Source organism: Uloborus diversus, chromosome 9, assembly GCF_026930045.1.
Source record: "Uloborus diversus isolate 005 chromosome 9, Udiv.v.3.1, whole genome shotgun sequence".
Classification (NCBI taxonomy): Eukaryota; Metazoa; Arthropoda; class Arachnida; order Araneae; family Uloboridae; genus Uloborus; species Uloborus diversus.
The window spans coordinates 26,212,560-26,233,508 of record NC_072739.1 but is presented as its reverse complement, the minus strand read 5'-3'; the positions used below and the strand labels follow the sequence as shown (position 1 = coordinate 26,233,508).

Sequence of the window (20,949 nt, the reverse complement as noted above, 5' to 3'; positions counted from 1 at the left end):
TCGTATAACTGTTATGCATTCATCAAGTCATTGTCATGAGTAGTGAGCGTATCTGCTTTCCTTTTAATTGCTGCCCCAATTCCATCTGCTGCTCCCTTTCCATGGCCAGCCTCAAAAAAGGACCAGGTCCCTTGCTTAAATTCATAATCAAACAAGCGCTTGTTTAACAAAAAAAAAAAAATTTTTTTGTCGATACTGGGTTACAGGTCCATCTGAGGATCCACAGGAATTTGCTAAATCAGTCAGGTTGCTGGAACCAATTAATTTTAACTGTTTCAATTTATCCGCTTTGAATTGGTCATTGGATTGAAGTTTACACATGCGGGTTTGTCTGTCCTTAACAGTAGGAATTACGACATGAAATGGTTGGCAAGATACAAATGAAGAGTACAATATAGTGTTACCTTCATCTATATATTTTTACTTCCTTTTACAAAAAAGGAAGTATTGTATTCGCGAAAAAATTTTCACTCAAAAATCGCCCTTAATTTCCATTTTGCTCACCCCCAAATGAATGTTGAGTTTTTTTTTCGATTCGACCACATGCGGAAAAGTGCCTAAGAATGTATAGACACGCGAAATATCCATTTTGACCATCACCGAGGTAATTACAGCGACTTTTCTCGTGACGTCTGTATGTATGTGCGTATGTGTGTATGTGCGTATGTATCTCGCATAACTCAAAAATGGTATGTCCTAGAAAGAGTAAATTTGGTACATAGACTCGTAGTGGGGTCTAGTTGTGCACCTCCTATTTTGGTTGCATTCGGGTGTTTCTAAAGGGGTCTTTTGCACCTTTTTGGGGGGAAATCATTGTTAATTTCGATGCAAACTCAAGTGGTGTTATAATTTGGCGGTCACTTGGCGATATATCGCCAGTCTTTTGGTTGCCAAGTTTTGTCGCCAACTTGGCGAAAAATTTGGCGATTTTTTTTTTTTTTAATCTGCTTTCAATGTGGCCATTGCTAGTGATATTTAAAGAGTTAGAGAGAGAATCCCATTAAAATTGCAATAATAGGGAAATAGCATTAAATTGGTGTAAAAGGAAGTCATGTGATGCACACATCAGCTCGTTTGTATAAGTTTTTCATGGAAGTGCAAAGAAATCGTTTCTGTTTCTTGATTTTATTTCTTGTTATAGTCTCTTTCCTGCTGTAGCACGGCTATTATCATCCCTAAGATAAAATGATTTCACTGAATTTTTTTTTAATCTCACTTAAATTTTTCGCAAGTGGAACATATTTTCTTATTCCAGTTTTAATACCTAAAAATGATGCTAATGCAGAATGACCAATTCGATACTTTTTTCAACAAAGGAGCAAGTGCATTTTTGAGGGACTGTCTTTGAATCTTAGATGATGCATAATGTTTCCTCATAACTGCTACAGTAGTATTGTGTAAGAAAAGCTGCCTAGCAATTTTCTTTCTCCTAGGCGTTAGTTTTCCAGGAAGGCACTCCTGAATTGTTTGTTCGGTTAACGATTTAGGAGACATTTCACTTTTAGGAACATTATTGAGATTCTTTTTTTCATTAAACGCTCACAACGTTTCCTATACTTATTTACAAAATAATCTTCATGAAATTAGGAACAAAATGGTCCTGTGCATAATCTTGTCAAGTGAACGGCGAGGGTGCCCTAACTGGTTAAGTCACAACAATGACAGGCATTGTGGCCCTTGAGAAGTGAAATGAAGGTTCCTGAGTTACAGTTACAGTTTTTTTAGATTTTTTGGAAAAAATATTCATTATCACCAAGGAAACTTATTTTTTTAAGCGATTGTTGTTTTTGAATGCAAATTGCGATTTCAGGAGCCGGTGGTATGTTAGTGATAAGTCCTTGAAGGAACAACAATCTCACCGCCTGCTCAGGGGGCGCTACTTTTTAAGAGAAAGAGGTTTCCATGGCTGTATGGAGAAACCTGAACCTTCTCTGGACAGTGCCACATTAAGAATGAATATCTTTTATAGATTTTAGAGAGAGAGAGAATATAAGAATACCATTTGCACACACAAAAATTGTGATTTATAATTATGTTATTTTTTATCCTATTATTTCTATAAGAGCATCTTTTAAAGGTTTTTCTTTGGAAAATAAGCATATTTGGCTGTATATTGCAACCATTTTTTATTAAACTTTTTGAAGTTCATAAATTGAGTTCAATAGTAGGGCTCGACCGATGGCATTTTTTGGCCGATGGGCCGATGCCGATTGTTGGCCGATTGTTCAAAGATGGCCGATTGTTTTCCTCCAAATGGCCGATTGCCGATGGCCGATGGCCGATGCCGTTGGCCGATGGCAAAAAAAGGAAAAAATCAAACAGAAATAAATTAATAAGATTATCAGGGATTTAAAGGATCGTTTATTCATTTCACTTTACATCCTTTCTACGAATAAGGAATGGTATAATCGCAAAAAAAAAAAAAAAACTAGTATGTTGTGGCCATTACGAAACTTTCTTCTATATCTTTCTTATAATTCTGATCCCTCCCCATGCTTAACGAGGAAGCAATATTCCCAACAAAAACAAAATTACACATGCAAAAACTTGACGACCATCCCAATGTCTGAATTATTACAAAAGCAAAGCAAAGAGCGAAAATTGAAAGTTATTTTAAAAGCCTTGCTTGAATTAATTACAAATATTTTATTTGTTAACAAACATAAGATGGCAACAGTTAAAAATTTTAAATCATTGAGATAATATTTCCGGTCATTTCCATACAATTAAAATCACGAGAAATACGCAGACGACAATCTATTACGATTTATCTTTCTTATTGTTGCATTAATAAAGCTATTTTTATTCGCTAAAAAAATAATGATAATAAAAATAAATCAGCACCTCTTGGCGCGATTGGCGCCAAAATTGAACCAAAGCCTGTTTACATATGGATTCACATATATTCCAAATTTCAACCAGAACGTAGCATTACTTCTTGAGATAGGGCACTCACAATGGAAAAAAAGAACGGGCGATTACGCTACCCCCTTTTTAGCTGTTGACACCAAAATAAAATCAGCTTTTATACCCACTAAGGGCTACTTGCCGATAAATTTTTCTTTCATTCCGTTCATTATTTCTTGAGATACAGCAGTCACAATTGACGACAAAAAACGTTCTATAGCTCAACCCCCGTTTGAGTTATTGACACCAAAATTGAATCAGCACCTGTTCCTGTTACTGGCAACATATGGACCAAATTTTGTTTGATTCCGCCAGTTACTTCCTGAGGAATAGCAATCACGCGTAACTTAAAAAACGTCCTATTGCTCCACCCCCTTGGATGAATTCGCGCCAAAAACCAATGGGCACAAGTTCACATAGGGACACATATGTGTACCAATTTTCGTTTGATTTCATGCGGTAGTTTTTGCTGTAGAGCGGCCTAAAGAAACTGGTCACACACAGACGTGACACACACACACATACACACAGACAGACAGACATTTTCCAAAAATAGTCGAAATGGACTCAGCACACCCCAAAACGTTTGAATCCGTCAAAATTCGAAATTCGAAAATTTGCACGAATCCAATACTTTCTTCTATATATTAGATATAGAAGAAAGTAAAAAACAGATTTCTTTTTCGAAACATAAATGCTAAAATATTTGTTCTATTAACTTTCAAATGATTCCTTTAAGCAAATTTTTCATTTGTCTTTAAAATTAATCATATGCTTTGTAATTTTATTTCGTGCATAAGTTGTAAATATTCATGAAATTAGTCAAAATTCGACCTTATGACCTTTTTTGATATGGGTAATTTTTTTATGCTCCCAGTTTTACCTTTTTTGCCAATAGTGTACTTTGTACAGATTTTTACTGGGAATGCGTTTATAGCTTATTATATTAACAGAGAAGAATTCACCGTGAATTCCACCCCTTCCTTATAATCGGAGAGCTAGTGGCACATTTTGAGAAGGTACTTTAGGCAAGTTAAAAATAAGAAAATTGTTACTGAATAACAATATAATAAGAAAATTGTCATAATAGGAATATTTTTGTACTTATTTAAAATTTATGAATAGAAAAGTTTGCATTTTTCATAAAAGCTATAATAGTGAAATACATTTTGCTGAAAAAAGAAATAGCCATGAAAAGAGCGAGGTTCTTAAAACGCAGCTACAATAAAAAAAACTCAATATTTACACCAAGTTAATAACCGAAAGAAATATACTACTTGATCTGATGTTTGCTAACATAATATTGAACAATTTGATTGTTTAATCTTTTATGAAGCTTTACAAACAAATTCAAATTAAATTTTTAAATTTAGCAATAATTTTCTGAAATTTAAAAAAAATGCATAATAGAAAATCCTTGAAACTTTTCTATAAAAAACGAAAATAACTTATTCATTGATTTTATATAAATACATAAAAATCGTTACTTACAACAGAAAAAAAAATCGATCGCTATTAATGATGCAAAAAATAAGGCGCATTGCGAAATATAGGTGAAACAAGTATGAGAAATACGCAAAATGACATTTCTTGACCAAAATAAATAATCGCAAGAAATATTTAAGAAATGCTTGAAACGACGAGGGAGGGTTTTGGAGGGGGGGTCACCCTCTGATTTTGGAGTAACTCACACTTCGGCCCCAACTTCGGCCTCATTTTTTTAGTACAGAACAACTACCACCAACGCCTCGGAAGAGTTTCTGAATCTACTTCAGCACTTCTGAAGAAAAAATTCAAAAGTCCCTTTGATTTTCTAATTATGTCACCATTCAAAACGTCTTTAATCAATTTCTTTTATTAATGCTCTAAATTCTTTCTAAACAATAGATAAAGTTTAAAAAAAAAACCTAATTTTATGAATGGTGTTAATTTAAGGAACTCAGAAGTACAACTAGAGTTTAATTTCAGAAATTGAGGTAATGGGAGGAGGGGCACGCAAGTAGTCTCGGAAATTCAAAAAATAGTCGTAAAAAATCGAGTTCAAAATAATCATAACTAGTATGTTGTGGCCATCACGAAACTTTCTTCTATATTTTTCTTTTTTTTTTTTCTGATCCCTCCCCATGCTTGACGAGGAAGCAATATTCCCAACAAAAACAAAATGACACATGCAAAAACTTGACGACTATCCCAATGTCTGAATTATTGCAAAAGCAAAGCAAAGAGCGAAAATTGAAAGTTATTTTAAAAGCCTTGCTTGAATGAATTACAAATATTTTATTTGTTAACAAACATAAGATGGCAACAGTTCAAAATTTTAAATCATTGAGATAATATTTCCTATCATTTCCATACAATTAAAATCACGAGAAATACGCAGACGACAATCTATTACGATTTATCTTTCTTATTGTTGCATTAATAAAAATATTTTTATTCGCAAAAAAAAAAAAAATCAACACCTCTTGGAGCGATCGGCGTCAAAATAGAACCAAAGCCTGTTTACATATGGATTCACATATATTCCAAATTTCAACCAGAACGTAGCATTACTTCTTGAGATAGGGCACTCAAAATGGAAAAAAAGAACGGGTGATTGCGCTACCCCCCCTTTTAGCTGTTGACACAAAAATAAAATCAGTTCTTATACCCACTAAGGGCTACTTGCCGATAAATTTTTCTTTCATTCCGTTCATTATTTCTTGAGATACAGCAGTCACAATTGACGACAAAAAACGTTCTACAGCTCAACCCCCGTTGACACCAAAATTGAATCAGCACCTGTTCCTGTTAATACCAACATATGGACCAAATTTTGTTTCATTCCGCCAGTAACTTCCTGAGGAATAGCAAGCACGCGTAACTCGAAAAACGTCCCATTGCTCCACCCCCCTTGGAGGAATTCGCGCCAAAAACTAATGGGCACAAGTTCACATAGGGGCACATATGTGTACTAAATTTCGTTCGATTTCATGCGGTAGCTTTTGTTGTAGAGCGGCCACAAAAAACTGGTCACACACAGACGTGACACACATACATACACACACACATACATACACACACACACACACAGACAGACATTTTCCAAAAATGGTCGAAATGGACTCAGCACACCTCAAAACGTTCGAATCCGTCAAAATTCGAAATTCGAAAATTTGCACGAATCCAATACTTTCTTCTATATATTAGATATAGAAGAAAGTAAAAATGGAGCAGAAAAAAATCTTTTTAAACTTGCACTCGAGTTTGTTTTGACGTGCAGTGGCGGATTTAAAATATAGCAAATGTTGCAATTGCACGAGAGGTCCCATAACTATAGGGACACCGTAGGAGTTACAAAAATGCTTATGATAAATGTTTTACAACTTTTGTGATAGAGAAATGGGGCCCCAAAATGTATTTCGACGGACCCCAAACTTGTAACTCCACCGAAGCGATACAGAAAAGAATGCATTACTGTGATTCATATTACAAATATTGAAAAATTAAAAATTACCGTCGGTTCAACGGAATCTAACAAAATGACACAAAAACCAAATCGCCATCTCATATTTGTTTCCATGGTTTCCAATGCGGATGTATCACCAAATGATCGTCAGTCTGAGACACTATATTAGTTTTACATTGAAATAAGTAATTAGTAGCTACAAAAAATGAGTAAACCGGCTTTTCAGAACACCCGATCGAAAACAAAAAGGGAAGTGCACAACTGGAACGTACGCACACCCCACATGCGAAAACTTAACCTTCTACAGCTTACCATCTTTGAGTTATGACTTATGAGAGATACAGTCGAACCCGCTTAATGAAATATCGTATAATAGAATACCCCGCTTAATGTAATAAACTTACAATGTACTACACCGTTGAGATGTGTTATTTTTATCCCGGATAATGGAATATACCGCTTAATAGAATAATTTTTCCTGGCAAATTGCCTAGTCTATTAAGCGGACTCGACTGTATATACATACATCCAACTTCAAGAAACAACGCAATAATTGACTTGTTTGGTACCTGAATGTAGTATTAAAAACTCTTTCAGGGGTAACTAAAACAGAAATTCATACTGAAATTTAAGTAAACAATTTTAAACTCCCAAAAACTCCCAAAAATCAAAAACTCCCTTTATTTTGTATTAAAAAGTAAAATAGCAAAGGTCCTTTAAAAAAAAAACATCGGCCTATTCCATCGGCTTTTTGATGTATTTTAAGGCCGATGGGCCGATGTTTCCTGCAAGTTAGCATCGGCCGCCGATGCCGATGCCGATGGCTAAATTGTTGAACCATCGGCGCCGATGCATCGGCCAGGCCGATGCATCGGTCGAGTCCTATTCAATAGTAGTACTGAATAAAAAATGTAGAATATCAAAAGGGCTCTCTCAATTGAAAGTGTCCTCCAGTATTTAGTTCTCTTCAAACGTAGCATCATTCTCTTCAAGATCTTTGTTTATGATGTTAGTGTCCCTGTTATCCTATCCTAGGCCTGAATAATTACCACAAATGCTTGAGCAGTTTAGACCACTGTTTTTTGCACTCGCAGTTACGGAGCATTCATCTTTGCAAGCTGACACCATGAAGGAGGGTAATTCCTGGAGAGCAATAGAAAGTTGTTGTAATGGTTTATCACTAATTTCGCCGACATTTGAAATTTTCACCCCGCTTAAATATTTAAAAAGTATGATTAAAACTGAAAATCAGGGAGGGGGGATGAAATGTTGGCGAAACTGGTGGGACACCATTGTAATTGGTCTCAGGTGTTCACGCATCTTTTTCCAACCCCACTCGAGCGGATTTTTTTTACCTCATTCAACCACTACTATACTAGATCTGGTGGTAAGTTCTATATGAGTGTGTGCACATACCACTAATTTCAATTTGTTTGCTGATGGTATGTGAATAGTCAGCAAGACTACTAAGTTCATGTCATCATCAACTACATAAGCTTCAAGTTTTCACTCTTCTCTTAGTTTTATCAATGTCTGTTAAAACTATTAATAAGTCAGCTTCACCTCTGCTTGATGAACTATGCAACCTCCTCTTTGCAAGTGCATTGTAAGGAGAGAAAAAATGACTATTTTGTTCTTAGCATTAGCTAGAAATTCACTTTGATTAATAGTTACATTATTGAGTGTGAAACTTTCACTTCTATGTTATAATGGTAGAACATGATCTGCATATGTGATTCTTTTTTGTGGTTCCTTGCTCATATCCATCAAAAATAACAACTGCTGACACTTAATGAGCAATTATGTAATCTATGTATTGCTCTCAAATCTGTCTGAAAGTAACTGGGCATTGCCAAACAACACGATGAAGAGGGTGACCCCCATCAATGATATAGGACACTTTCTCTAAATCTGGGGTTGATCAATGATTAATTTGAATTTCAAACCTAAACAATCACTATTGAAGATTTACTTCCCTTCCTCATCAGGCCAGATTTTTCAAATAAGGAGCGAGGATAAGCACATAATTCAAATTGAAATATTTCTTCAAGCGTCTGATCATTTCTTACAGTACACAATACACATCATCCGATTTACGAGAGTATTAGGGTTCACACCTACAGTGTTGTAATTGTCACAGGCTTTGAAATAGAGGTTATAGACTGAACAGCTAACTTTCTTTTCAAGTGTATCTCATTGAAAGTCTGCTCTGATCAAAATAAATGGTTTTAAAATGTGCAAAAAATACATGTAATTAAAAAAATTAAATAAATCGGTCGAAGATAGCATTCGAATAGTAAACAATCGATAGAATTAACGTTACACAATGTGACTTCCTCGGGAAGAAATTTAAAAAATTGAACAAGTATTCTTCAAATTACTGTACACTATTGCATATTAACCAAAAATTTTGGACTGACAACACATTCTAAAACTGAAATATTAATTTAAAAAAAAAGCTTTGAAATGTTGCCCCCCCCCCAAATGATTTTTTATGCACATTTGAAGAGATTTTTATGAGGAGGGGAGCATAGTTTCTGAAAATTTCACACTATTCTGAAAATTTTTCTTTACTCCACTATCACCCCTGGCTCATGTTCTTACATTAAGTCGTTGATTGCCCTCTAAGAAACACCTTTCCAAACACTTCCCCTTACATTTAGGGGACAAACCCCTAAGTTGGCTACTCTGGATGACTGATGGAAAGAAAGACCATAGATGAAATTGTGTGTGAAGGTTTTTGACTCGTGGCCCTATGTGGTGCTGCTTAGCTTCTTTTGGACTACAATACGATTGTACTATTGTACAATATTACTTTTTGTAAAATTGTTTAGTTATTTCTGTTTACATAGTAATTATAATTTCATTTTTCCAAAAAAATGTGAAAAAATACAAAAAATGTTTACTTTTACACCCTCTATGACTCTGGAATTGTTCCATTAACAAGATTATGCACATGACCGTTTTGTTCATAATTAAACGTACATTAATCGTATATTGCACTTTTCTTGCTAAACGGCATAGTTTTCTAAATATTTCCAAAAAAATGAAAAAAGCTACTAATTTACTAACTGTCCCCCCCCCCCTTCCCCTCAAACTTGACGCTCAAAAAGGTGTAACTTTTTACAAAGCAGTATGTGGACGGTGTAGAGCAGTTTGGAGTGTTGGAGGAAAACTTGTACTTTGAATGTTGAGGTTTAGGTCTAATTGCACTGTACTGTATCCTCATATACGCATACAACAAATCTTTTAAGACTGACATAAAATCCACTTGAAAGGCTTTCTTGAAAATTATGCACTGCTTTCGTAGCCATTTCATATGCTTTGTCCACATTATCTGATTTAGCTGCTATACTCGTTTTCCAGATACAATGTTTACTAATCCTTGAGGATGCTCTGATGGATTTAAAGGTTGTTTACACACTTCTAGCTTTCTTCTTTGTGTAAATGCAATTTGTCAGAACCTCTATGTTCTCTCATGTCACATAGATCACTTCTAAGTTGACTTGTCGCATGCATACTTAATGCCCTGCATTTTACTCCTGATTTATTTGGAGTAAAACCAGTTAAAGGGCTTCCAATTTCACTGTGTCCGTATCTCATAAATTTGCTTTCAATCATCATATCTCCGTTCCAATAGCCACTTCTCTGTCTCAGTACTATGTCATTTACTCCATGAACATTCCATAAACAGAAGCATAACGTAAATAGTTTTAATGCCCAGCAGCAGCAAAGTAGGGCAACATTTGTTGTACACACCAAAGATTAAGGTACTAGTCTGCTTCCCTTTCAGCCCGCACATAACTCATCGTCAACAGACTTAGTTGAATAAAATTGCAAATCCGCGTAGGAGTGGTTCGGCCTTGTGTGCGCTTTTCTTCTAAGTTCTCAATCATATTTTCAAAACTAGTAATGTCATTCTCTTCAAAAACTGGTCGCAGTACTTCTTCTGCCAAAAACCACAATGCTCGCATATTCAGAGGAATTTTTTTCCTTTTAACGTTTTCAATAACCCCAGTAAATACAGACTCAAGAATTTCTAAAATTCTACTCTCAGCCATAAGAGAACCTACGCACCCCTGAAAATAGGTCAATGTATGCATCCTACCTTAAGCAGGGAACAAAGATAGTAAACTTTTCAAGATGGTTCCGCATAATATCTACAACTACTTTATATAATAGCTTGATCTGCTGTGAAAACTACAAATGGCCGTCTACACTCATTGGTTAATCGCTAAGCTTTTAGCATGCAGGTTAAAACTGTCAGTTGGAGGAAATCCACCGATGGTTAATACATTACTTGTGTATAGTTCCCCAGTTTATGTCTTCAGGGGTCTGTCCAGGATTTTTTACAGGGTCCGTTTTTTGTGAAAAATCAAATAATTTTGTGAAAAATGAATTAATTTTGTGAAAAATCAAAAAATTTCGCAAAAAAAAAAAATTTTTTTTGTTCAAACGAAATTTTAGAGTTTAGAGATGGCACAAACTGCATCAATTAAACTTAAAGTTGAGTGTTTTCCTCTTCTACGTCGAGAAAATCATTCTGGATTTTTTTTCTGATATTTGCCGGGGGGAGAGGGGCATCGCTCTTTCAAGTATCAATATTTATCTACCATTCTGCATTATTATAAATTATACTAGATATATTTCAGTACAGTACTTAAAATAATTGTATAACAAAAATATAAATAAATAAAATAAAATTCAGAATAGGGTTCAGCATTCAACTTTTTGACCCAAGACACTCTTAAAAAGCACAGAATTTCGTTTAAAACTTATAAATTCCGTGATTTTAACAAAAATAAATATATATTTCAATTGTTTACCTTTTAACAAAGCGTAATAATCATTAAAAATTCGAAAAATCGGATTCCCATAGCGGATGCAAAGAGATCGTAAATCTCAAAGTGAAGGCATGAAAAGTATAAAAACGGCTTGTAAAAGAAATATTTTTGATAAAATTATTTTAAAATTGCATTTTAGAGTCCTATGATAAACATATCATTAATATCTGCGGACACAGTTGACCCAAAAAATAAAATAAAATCAACCATATATTTAGCATTTTAATTTTTGACTCATAACAGAAAGTGGAATTTTGCTTTAAAAATTTGAAATGAGAGTTCTAACAGAAATAAAGAGACTTTTCATTTATTTGAATCCTAATAAAGCGAAGTTAGCTTGAAAAAAGAACAAAATATGATTATCATATCGGATGTTAAAAGATTGCATTTTTCAAAATGTAGACATCTAAAGAAAAAAAAACTGTAATTAAAAGAGTTTATTTAAAGTTAATCATCCTTTTCAGCATCGAAAAATCAAAACCCATATAATTTTCTCCCAAAATAACAATTAAACATCGCACCGCACCCTAAAAACGGAAATATTGACAAGCTGGCAAAATGATGAGAATATTTTCTAATCAAGTCATTATAAAGGTTCAACGCCAGACGCTAAGTGGTGATAATTTTGAAGTTAGTAACACTATATGAAGCTATCATATTTTTTCCTCACCCTTACTATCCCTTTGCCCATAAGTTCATTTTGCAGATATATATTATTATTGTTTATTAAATCATGAGCAGAGAAAAATGCTTACCAAAGCCTTTTCAGAAAAGTTTACAAAAACACCCCTGCTAATTAGCTGTGATAAAACAAACAACCATTATATTTATTTGGCAGTAGCAATTATTTATCGCTTGCAGGAGCATCCCAAGAGTGCTGATTTTTTTTTTTTTTTTTCAAAATTAGCCGATTTTGTATAAGCTGATCCCTCTAATTTGACTTAAAAAAAGGTTCCAAAAATTATCGGTTTATACACAGAAATATGCGTTATTTTGCTTTCGGATTTGCTCTTTCAATAAACAATTTGACAGATCCGATCTTGTTTATCAGAATTTTGTGAAGGGTCCGTTTTGTTTAATCGGGATTTTGTGAAAGGTCCGTTTTGTTTGATCGGGATTTTGTAAAAGGTCCGTTTTGGTTGATCGGATTTTTGTGAAGGGTCCGTTAACGGACCCAAATATCCTCTGGCCAGACCCCTGGTCTTGATTCCCTATTAATAATTTATTCAAGGAAATACTGATTTGGACTAGTTGACACGTGCGGAACTCCGCACTGTGCTTCAAATCGTTTCATAAGGCATTTCGTTCTTTAAAAATTTCAAAGGAAGAACATTATGAAGAAGAACCAAAAAAAAGTACACGGAAAAAGTAAGCGCACAAGAAAAGGCATGTAATTTGAAGACATCAGTAACAAAACCTCGTTAAATACAACGTTGAGATAATTTGATCATCGCTCACCTTTTGGTTGTACGTAATTTCAATGCAAACATAAATATCATTAAAAGTGTGGCTGAGTAGTGACTTGTGAAAAAGCAGTAATTGTGCATGTGAAAAAACAGGTTGTGGCAAATACAGTCCTGTCCATGTGAGCATCTGACGGGAAAAAAAGAAACATTAAAGAGATATTTATTGGCACGGATTCGAATTGGCGCCATTCTGATTAACAGCACGACACGCCAACAAACCTAGCAATTGCGTATTACTTTTCAAATGCTATTCATTGAAGGAATGCGTAGTAAAAAACAGCAAAAAAGCTTTCTGCCGAAAAAAAGTAATCAGATTATGCGTCTATTTTTTGTCATTAGCCAGCATGATACGATTTAAAATTATTTGTCTAACATGGGATTTGATTAAAGAATGACGAATATCTGACGTAGCAATTGAAACAAACATTCTAAAGAAGTAATAAATTAGATTGAAAATAAGTGTTTTTATTTTTGAATATGAACTATTTCCCATAGCAGGCTGCTTTAACTGTTACGGCTTAAATTCCCGCACATGTTTCTCTTTTAATCGAACACTTAAAATTCAAAACCAAAACCAGTTAACCTGAATCCGTTTTTTAAGTAATTTTTCGTATGTATGTATGTTATACGAAAATGTATTTTTTTTTCAGCAGAAAATGTATTTTTTTTTCAGCAGAAAATGTATTTTTTTTTTCAGCAGAAAGCAGAGGAGTAGAAAATGATTTCTTACGAATGACGTTGATAATAATTTTAATGTTTTATATCACAGTCGCACAAATAAAAAATTAAAGGTTTACTGGGTGAGTCAAAGCTTTAAAAAAAGGAAGAACACCCTTCGATTAACAGTCAACTTATCCGAATGATAACTGTAGCCTGCATAAAGTAGTCGAAACACCAAGTAACATTCCCACTGCATTTATTTTATTACGTTTGTATGTTATGAGTACATGTAATGCGTAATACTAATATAAATTTAATATTATGTCAGACAGCCCAAACTTGTCCGAAATTCATATAGTTTATAGCTGAACGCTCTACCGAAAAAAACTTATCAATTTAACCGAACAACTAAGTTCAGTGCTTTTAAGCTTTATTAAAATATAAACACACACACAGGCTTTTTTTTTTCCCCAAAGCGACGTTAAAAAATGGAAATCTGCATTACAACTTTGCTTTAAAAAAAATGCATAAAAACTACAGGCTGCATCAAGGTTTTGAAACAGCAAGGGGCGTTTTCTCAAACTTGATTTTTCGACCGTAAATCTATTTTTCCTCATTAGCCAGCCTGATAAGTTTTAAAATGTGAGGGGAATAATATACTAGATAAGATATTGAAGAAAAATATTTTTATTTTTGAAGATTTTTACAATTTGTAACCGCAGGCTGCTTGAACCATTATAACTTAGATGGCAGCACGTGTTCATCATTTAACAGCACGGTTAAAATACAAAATAAATTAAATTATGCTTTTTTTTAAGCGTAGCTTTTCGAATGTAGTAAAAATGTGATAAGCTATTTGTTTTGTTTTTTTTTTTGCTAAAAGAAGAAAAAATATGTATTTTACTCTTCAAATTGAGGTAGTAATTTTTTTATTTGTACAAAGAGTCAAAAACTCATTAGAAGAATATATATTTCAATATACGATTTATTATTTTTTTCCAAACAAAAAACAATTCTATTGTAGTCTAAAATCTTAAACCTGTTACTTATATTTTAGCTTACATCATGCTTTAATTTTCTAACCAGAGCCAAAGCTTTAAAAAAAAAAGAAAACGCACATTTCAGAAGTAATTTAGCCACAAAGTCGCATCAAGTTTTCATAAGAGCAAGGAGCGTTTCCTTCTCATTTATTCTATTTCCTCATATTTGTTATTCACTTAATTAAGTGTTAATGTAATGCACGATATTTCTCTAATTTTTTGCTGCAGATTGTCCGGACGTTTGCCCGAACACGCATTCTCCTGGTTACGAGGAAAACGCTCTGCCGATCAAGCTATTCAGCTCTGTCGGCCATAGTGCAAGTTAAAGTTATAAGTTTAACCGAAAACCTCATTCTGGTTCTTTAAAACACGTTTTTCGGCTGAAAAAAACGATTTTTAGACCGTGGGTCTATTTTTCGTCAGTAGCCAGCACCATAAGCTTTAAAATAAGGTGTAAATCAAAGAAATCGATCAAGAATTGAGGAAAATCTGGCGTAGAAACCAAAAACAGGCTACAGAAATAATATATAAGGATATTATAAACTATCTGTTTTAGTGCACTTATTGCTGTTTCCGTGCAGGGCCATTGGAAGAGATGGGTGAGTGGGGCAATGGCTCCGGGCACTAAAATATGAGAAGGTGCCGTAAATTTTTGCAGCATTGTAATTTAGTTTCTGAAATATTATCATTATTATTTTTAAACAAAAATAGTTTTTTAAATGTTCACTCTTTACATTTCCTTTCTTAAGATTCATATACATTTCCGATTATGTGTTCAACTATGTCTAAAAATTAAGTTATGATGACACGCGTTTGGTAATTTTCTATCACACAATTACGTGCCCTAAACAATTAGCACAATTTTTGAGGTTTTTATAAAAAAAAAGCCTTTTAATGTTCATCTTACTCTATACTAAAGTGTATATGGGGGGAGAAGGGTTGCCAGAGACTATTCACCCGGTAACCATCATTAGAACAACACTGGGTATGCAGATGATTCACTATAGGTCATTTCCATGCGTGACTTACACTACAATTGACAATTTAACAAGTATTGTTTGCATAGTTAATAATCAATTTTCATTTAATCAAAAAATCTTATTGTATGTCAGTTTACCTCTGAACATGTAGTATTTTTAGCAATATACAAAAACTTTTTTACATTTTGTATTTTACCAAAAAATCATAAAATTGTCATGATGTGACTTACACTACAGGAAAGGAAGTCAAGTTTTAGATACCATTCTAAATTCAATTTTCTTCTTCACTGGTGCAGTAATTTAACATTCTGTCAGTGTATTCTTTTAATACAAGGTTTAAAGCTATAAAATTGAATACAAACAAATTTTTAACTATTAAAGAAAAATATTTATTAGCATTTTTGTGCGTGACCTACACTACATTAATTTTGTGACTTACACTACAGGATGTAAATTTTATAACAACAATGGATACTGAACAAATTTAAGTAACTTTAAATCTTGTAAATGGAAGTTTAGTCACTGTATATATAGTAAATTAAAGTTAAGCCATTGCATACATGGTAAAATCATAAGTGGGAAAAGTGATATGTAACCGCCGGTCAAAGTTAGGTTCCGGTAATTTTTTAATACCTTCTTCAATGTCAATGTCTGACGAATCTTCATTGACAGACCACGTGAAGTAACTTCCTTTACATTTCAGAAATTTCACTTTTATCGAAAACAAATCTTTGCTTAATATCTGTCCCACAAAATATTTGACACTTTTCTTTCCTGCAAATGGTACTAAAACCCAGCCGCCGACATCAAATTCTGTTTCATCTGCTTCTTCTTCTATATCTACATCTTTTTCCACATCTACATCTCCATCTTTTTCTGTATCTACATGTCCATTGGTTAAATCAACTGTACAAAATTTTTTGGGGTTCAAGGAAACATTTGAAAATTTAAGTATGTATTTCTTTACTTTAATGAAACAGTGGGATTTCTGAGTATCGGGAATCGGAAATATTTCTTTTCCGTTTGGAGAGCAAATATCATTGAGTTTAGTTATTTCTCCCTTTATGTTGTTGTCAGAAATATATAACAATGTGACGCTTGGACAAATATCTTGTGCACAGAGAAAAAATTCTTCTGCAGAATGTGGATCAATTTTCCTGGAGAGGGTGGCTTCTTTGACCCTTCTCTTCACCGTGCCACCAAGTCCATCAATAGGTCCTTTACCATGACTGGTTGCAGAGAAATGCCATTCAACAATGGGGAAGTTTTGGAACATGGCGATGCAGATTGAATATTTTTGCTTAAAGTGTTGTCCAGTTCCATCTGATTTGTATATAAGTCTTGAAATAAACAATTCAGGATAGTCGCATTGAATTTTCTCTATGATTTTTTCATTAAATGCAGCTACTGCGTATTTGTCGTGCTGCATGTAATCTGATACTACAACTATTGGCACAGTTTTTTTTTTCATTTTGATATATGAAATATGCTATGGCCGTGTATATTGTGCACGATTTCGAGACCCAATGAGCCGACTGTATCTCATCTTGATAGAAGAAACTATAATTTTCACTGAAGTCGAAATGTAATAGCAAAGTGTTGGTTGATATGCCTGCCTTCAATTCTAAAAAAAAAGTATCTTGTTGTCGCTTGATATATACATGTGTTAAAAACTGTGGAAGTTTAGATTCTAATTTTTCTAAAGCATCTTTTAAAGTAGAAGAAACATTTCCCCTGAAAAGGGTTTTTGTCTCATCTCTCATCCATTGTGAATATTTAATTTCCTCTTCCAAATTCAAATCTTCAGTTAGCTCTTCCATGACATTGTGAAATTTCTGTAAATTTCCACAAACGGAACATCTTCCATAAAAGCAATCTTCCATATTGCCATCACAAACAATTAGCTTGACCAATTCTGAAGCATAATTTGGTAACTGTTTGACTGCTTGTAAAATTAATCGAACATTTTCGTGGTAAATACACAAACATAAATTTGATGGTGTTTGATGTCTGAGGCAAATGTGACCTGGTCGCAACTCACAAAATTTAGAGCGACCAATCTTAACACTTGGATTTTCAGCTTTAAAAATTTCATAAGTTTCTCCAAGAGTCAGCATCAAATATCTCTTCTGAATCTTATTTTTGTTGCCTTCTTCATCCTTCATTATTATAAAATCCCTAATACCAGGTGCCTGGTAGGATATACTATCATTTTCAAAAAAAGATAATACATGAGAAATTACTTCATTACTTATCTTGGTTACTCTTGATGACTGGGAAGCAGGTGATTTTAAGATGTTAGGAACTAGCTGGTGAGCTAACTTTTTCACAAGAGCTTGACATTTGTTAGGACTTGTGGGTAGGTTCCTTTTGACTTTTGCAATGGCTTTCCCAAATGACATTGGACTTTTAAATGCTTTTCTTGGTGAATCGGAATTGGGATCAAAAGAAGTACTTTGGTTTTTTGAAGCATCTCTTATGGATTTTTTTAGTCTGTACTTTCTCATTTCTTCTCTTTTCTTTACTCGTAGAGCTTCTTTATCCTCAATGGTCATTGACTTTTTCTTTGCTGTACGCCTACTCTTCTGTTTTTTGGTTTCATTTTCTTTAAAGGATTGAAATTTATTACTAGCTTTAAGTCTCTCTCTTTGCTCTCTTTTTCTTTCAGCTGCTGATTTAGCCATCTAAAATCAAAATGAACAAAATATCAGAAATGTACAAATCTAATGGCTTGTCTACAGCAGATAGATCAAACAGAAGCTGTAACTGACACTACATTGTGACTTACAGTACAAAGTTAAAATATTTCATAAATAGAGAAAATGACTTAAAATTTAAAATTTAAACATGTGTTAATTAGAGACATTACACATAGAAAGAAATAACTTAAAAATTTTAAAGAAAAGCTTAATTTTGAATCAAGTAGAGAAACTTTAGTATCTTTTTGTGACTTACACTACAACCAAAACAAGGTGATTTTTATGCTTCTTATTAAGTAACTTAAACTCATGAATCACTATTTAAAATAGGTTGTTTAATGGTAAATATATTATATTTTAATAATTTATCTACAAAAATCTGATGAAAATGCCACTTACCTTTAAATTCAAGAAATCAAAATGATGAAAAAAGACAGACCATGCTTTCAAAACAAAGTAGCCATTTTGAAACAGCAGTGTTGCCACAGATAAAAACAAAAATAGTTTTTGATATAAAATTTTTACATTTCAGACTATTCTAAAATACATATAAAAGTTATAACTGTTTAAAAAAAAATATTTTTGTAATTCACTTGTTGGATACATTTACATGGAATTAACCTATAGTAGGTTTGATTGCATAAATACATTAAAAGTTAATGTTGCTTCAGAACAAAATTTTCAATGCTTGGGTGCCATCTTGAATTGCTCAAAATGTTCAACTCTGACAATGTGGCATCAAATGCTTCCGAAATGTACATAACATAAGCTATCAAAAACAGTCGAAAAATTTTATTCATACCTCCAAAACAAGCTTTTCAAAATGGCACCCAGCCAAGAATCTTCTATTCATTTCATTGGGAAAACAAGCTGGAGTACTTTTGATCTTCCTGTTTTCTTCCGATATAGCTTCCAAGTCATAATCCTGTTCAGAAGAAGGCCATTTAGTTGGATCTTCTTTTATCCATGAAGGCCACCACTTAGGATCAAAAGGATATTTATTTGTTTTTGCTCTCAAAACATTGCAAACTATCGTCCTCAACTCATCAGAACAAAAACTTAAACAAAAACGATTGCCACCATGAGACTAAAACATAAACTTTAAATAAACTTCTTTCAAAGCTTTAACACCCAACACTTTGGATCCCAATTCTTCCAAGTATTCTATCACATCACGAAAACCTCGATTAACTGCAATAATATCTTTCTTGAGTAATTTCATCAGATCATAAAGATCATTTGAGATGATTCTCACAATTTCTGCGTTGTTCAAAATATTAGCTGTTTATGGGCCCATTCATGTCTATAACAAAACCATTTGTGTTGCATATCGTAAATAGTTTACACGAACGGACCTTTCATTCTTTAAACATAATCTGATTTCCTTTGGTTTTCATTATTTGTACTTTATTGGTGGCGAATGTATATTCCATCGCAAATTATTAACTGATAACAAACGAGACAAAAATACGCTGAAGAGAGGAAAAGAAAGATGCACAAAAGGGTAGGCGAGAAAAAGGAAGTATAGCACAAGAGATTAGCTTAGCTAAATACCAAGTATATCAAACTAGTAGAGGAAATTTTATAGATTTGATGCATGTTTGTTTCTTTTCTTTCTCTATTCTTTTTTCTTTCTCTATTCTTAAAAAAAGGGTTGAGGGATGAGGTTTTAAGTTAATTCGAGTTTGGATTTGTAGTGCTAGACTCTATGTGAAATTAAATGTTGTAAAATATGTTATTACTTTATTTTCCAGGCTTGTCTTGCTGCTTTGACAAATCCTGATCATTTTAATGTACGTGATTCAGAAGAAATTAAAACTGGTAAGTGTAATTCTTTGTAGTCATGATAATATCTATGCATTTCCTGCAAAAATTCTTTCTGCTCTACTTGAAATTTTATTTCGTTTTTAATGTACTGAAATAATGTAATGCTGTTCAACTTTTCTATTATAAATAAAGGATGCACTGAATAGGGCTGGACGATATCTGGATTTGCATATTGCGATATATCGGAAACTAAACTTCATGATATATCGATATAGTCAACTACATGGGGGGGGGGGGCTTATAAAAATTCCTTCTCCACACCTTTCTAAAATAAATATCAAAATCAAGCTTTCATCTCTTACAGGGTCATACAAATAACTACCTTTAATTCGAAATGAGAGTTTTGAATAATATCCCAAGCTTTACATGTACAGTAGAAGATTGTTAAAGCATCCGTGGGACCAGAAATTTTGCATAGTACAGATTTTGGCACTATATAAATAATTTCAGAAATTTATAAACTACTTTTAAAATAATAATCACATCAAAATAAGTTTGTAACATATTGTTATAAGTGTTGATTTAACATCAGAATAAGTTTCTTACTGTTTTTAAATTTCAAAATTGTTTTTTCCAGTTTGTGAGAACACATTTCTTGCCCTGCAATTGTATTTTAGAAACTTTTCCTGATTCAAATATGCAATTCTTAATTTTAAACATAAAACATCTAGTTATATTCATAAAGAAGAAGATAATGAGGAAGTAGATGAAATGTAAAAAAGAAAATGAAACAAAACTTTTCCATATACATAAAAGAGAAGCTAGTTTATTTATACTATTAGATAAAATGCATGAAATTATTGTCATTAATAAATAAAACAGAAAATAAAAATACTTAAAATAACAAAGCAATAATTTTATATTTTGTCGATATTTTGGGCCAGAAATATTTGCATTTTTAGGCTTTAAGGAAGCTCTTTGCTTTGTTACAACCAAACCACCTGTGCTGAACACTCTTTTTGAGGGTACATTTGTAGCTGGCATCGCTAAGTACTTCCTAGCAAGTACCCTCAGAAGTGGAAATGAAGAATGGTGGTCTTTCCACCATAGCAAAGGGGATTCATTACATCCAACCCTC

General features: G+C 33.3%; 1 protein-coding gene across 1 annotated transcript in view; it reads left to right on the top strand.

The window, feature by feature from the left end:
- Positions 1-20,949, top strand: part of LOC129229425 (mediator of RNA polymerase II transcription subunit 28-like) — a 46,649-nt gene that overhangs the window by 11,147 nt on the left and 14,553 nt on the right. The window contains exon 2 of the mRNA XM_054863731.1: positions 19,799-19,865. Coding sequence (XP_054719706.1) covers positions 19,799-19,865 — 67 coding nt within the window. The remainder of the gene's footprint in view (positions 1-19,798; positions 19,866-20,949) is intronic.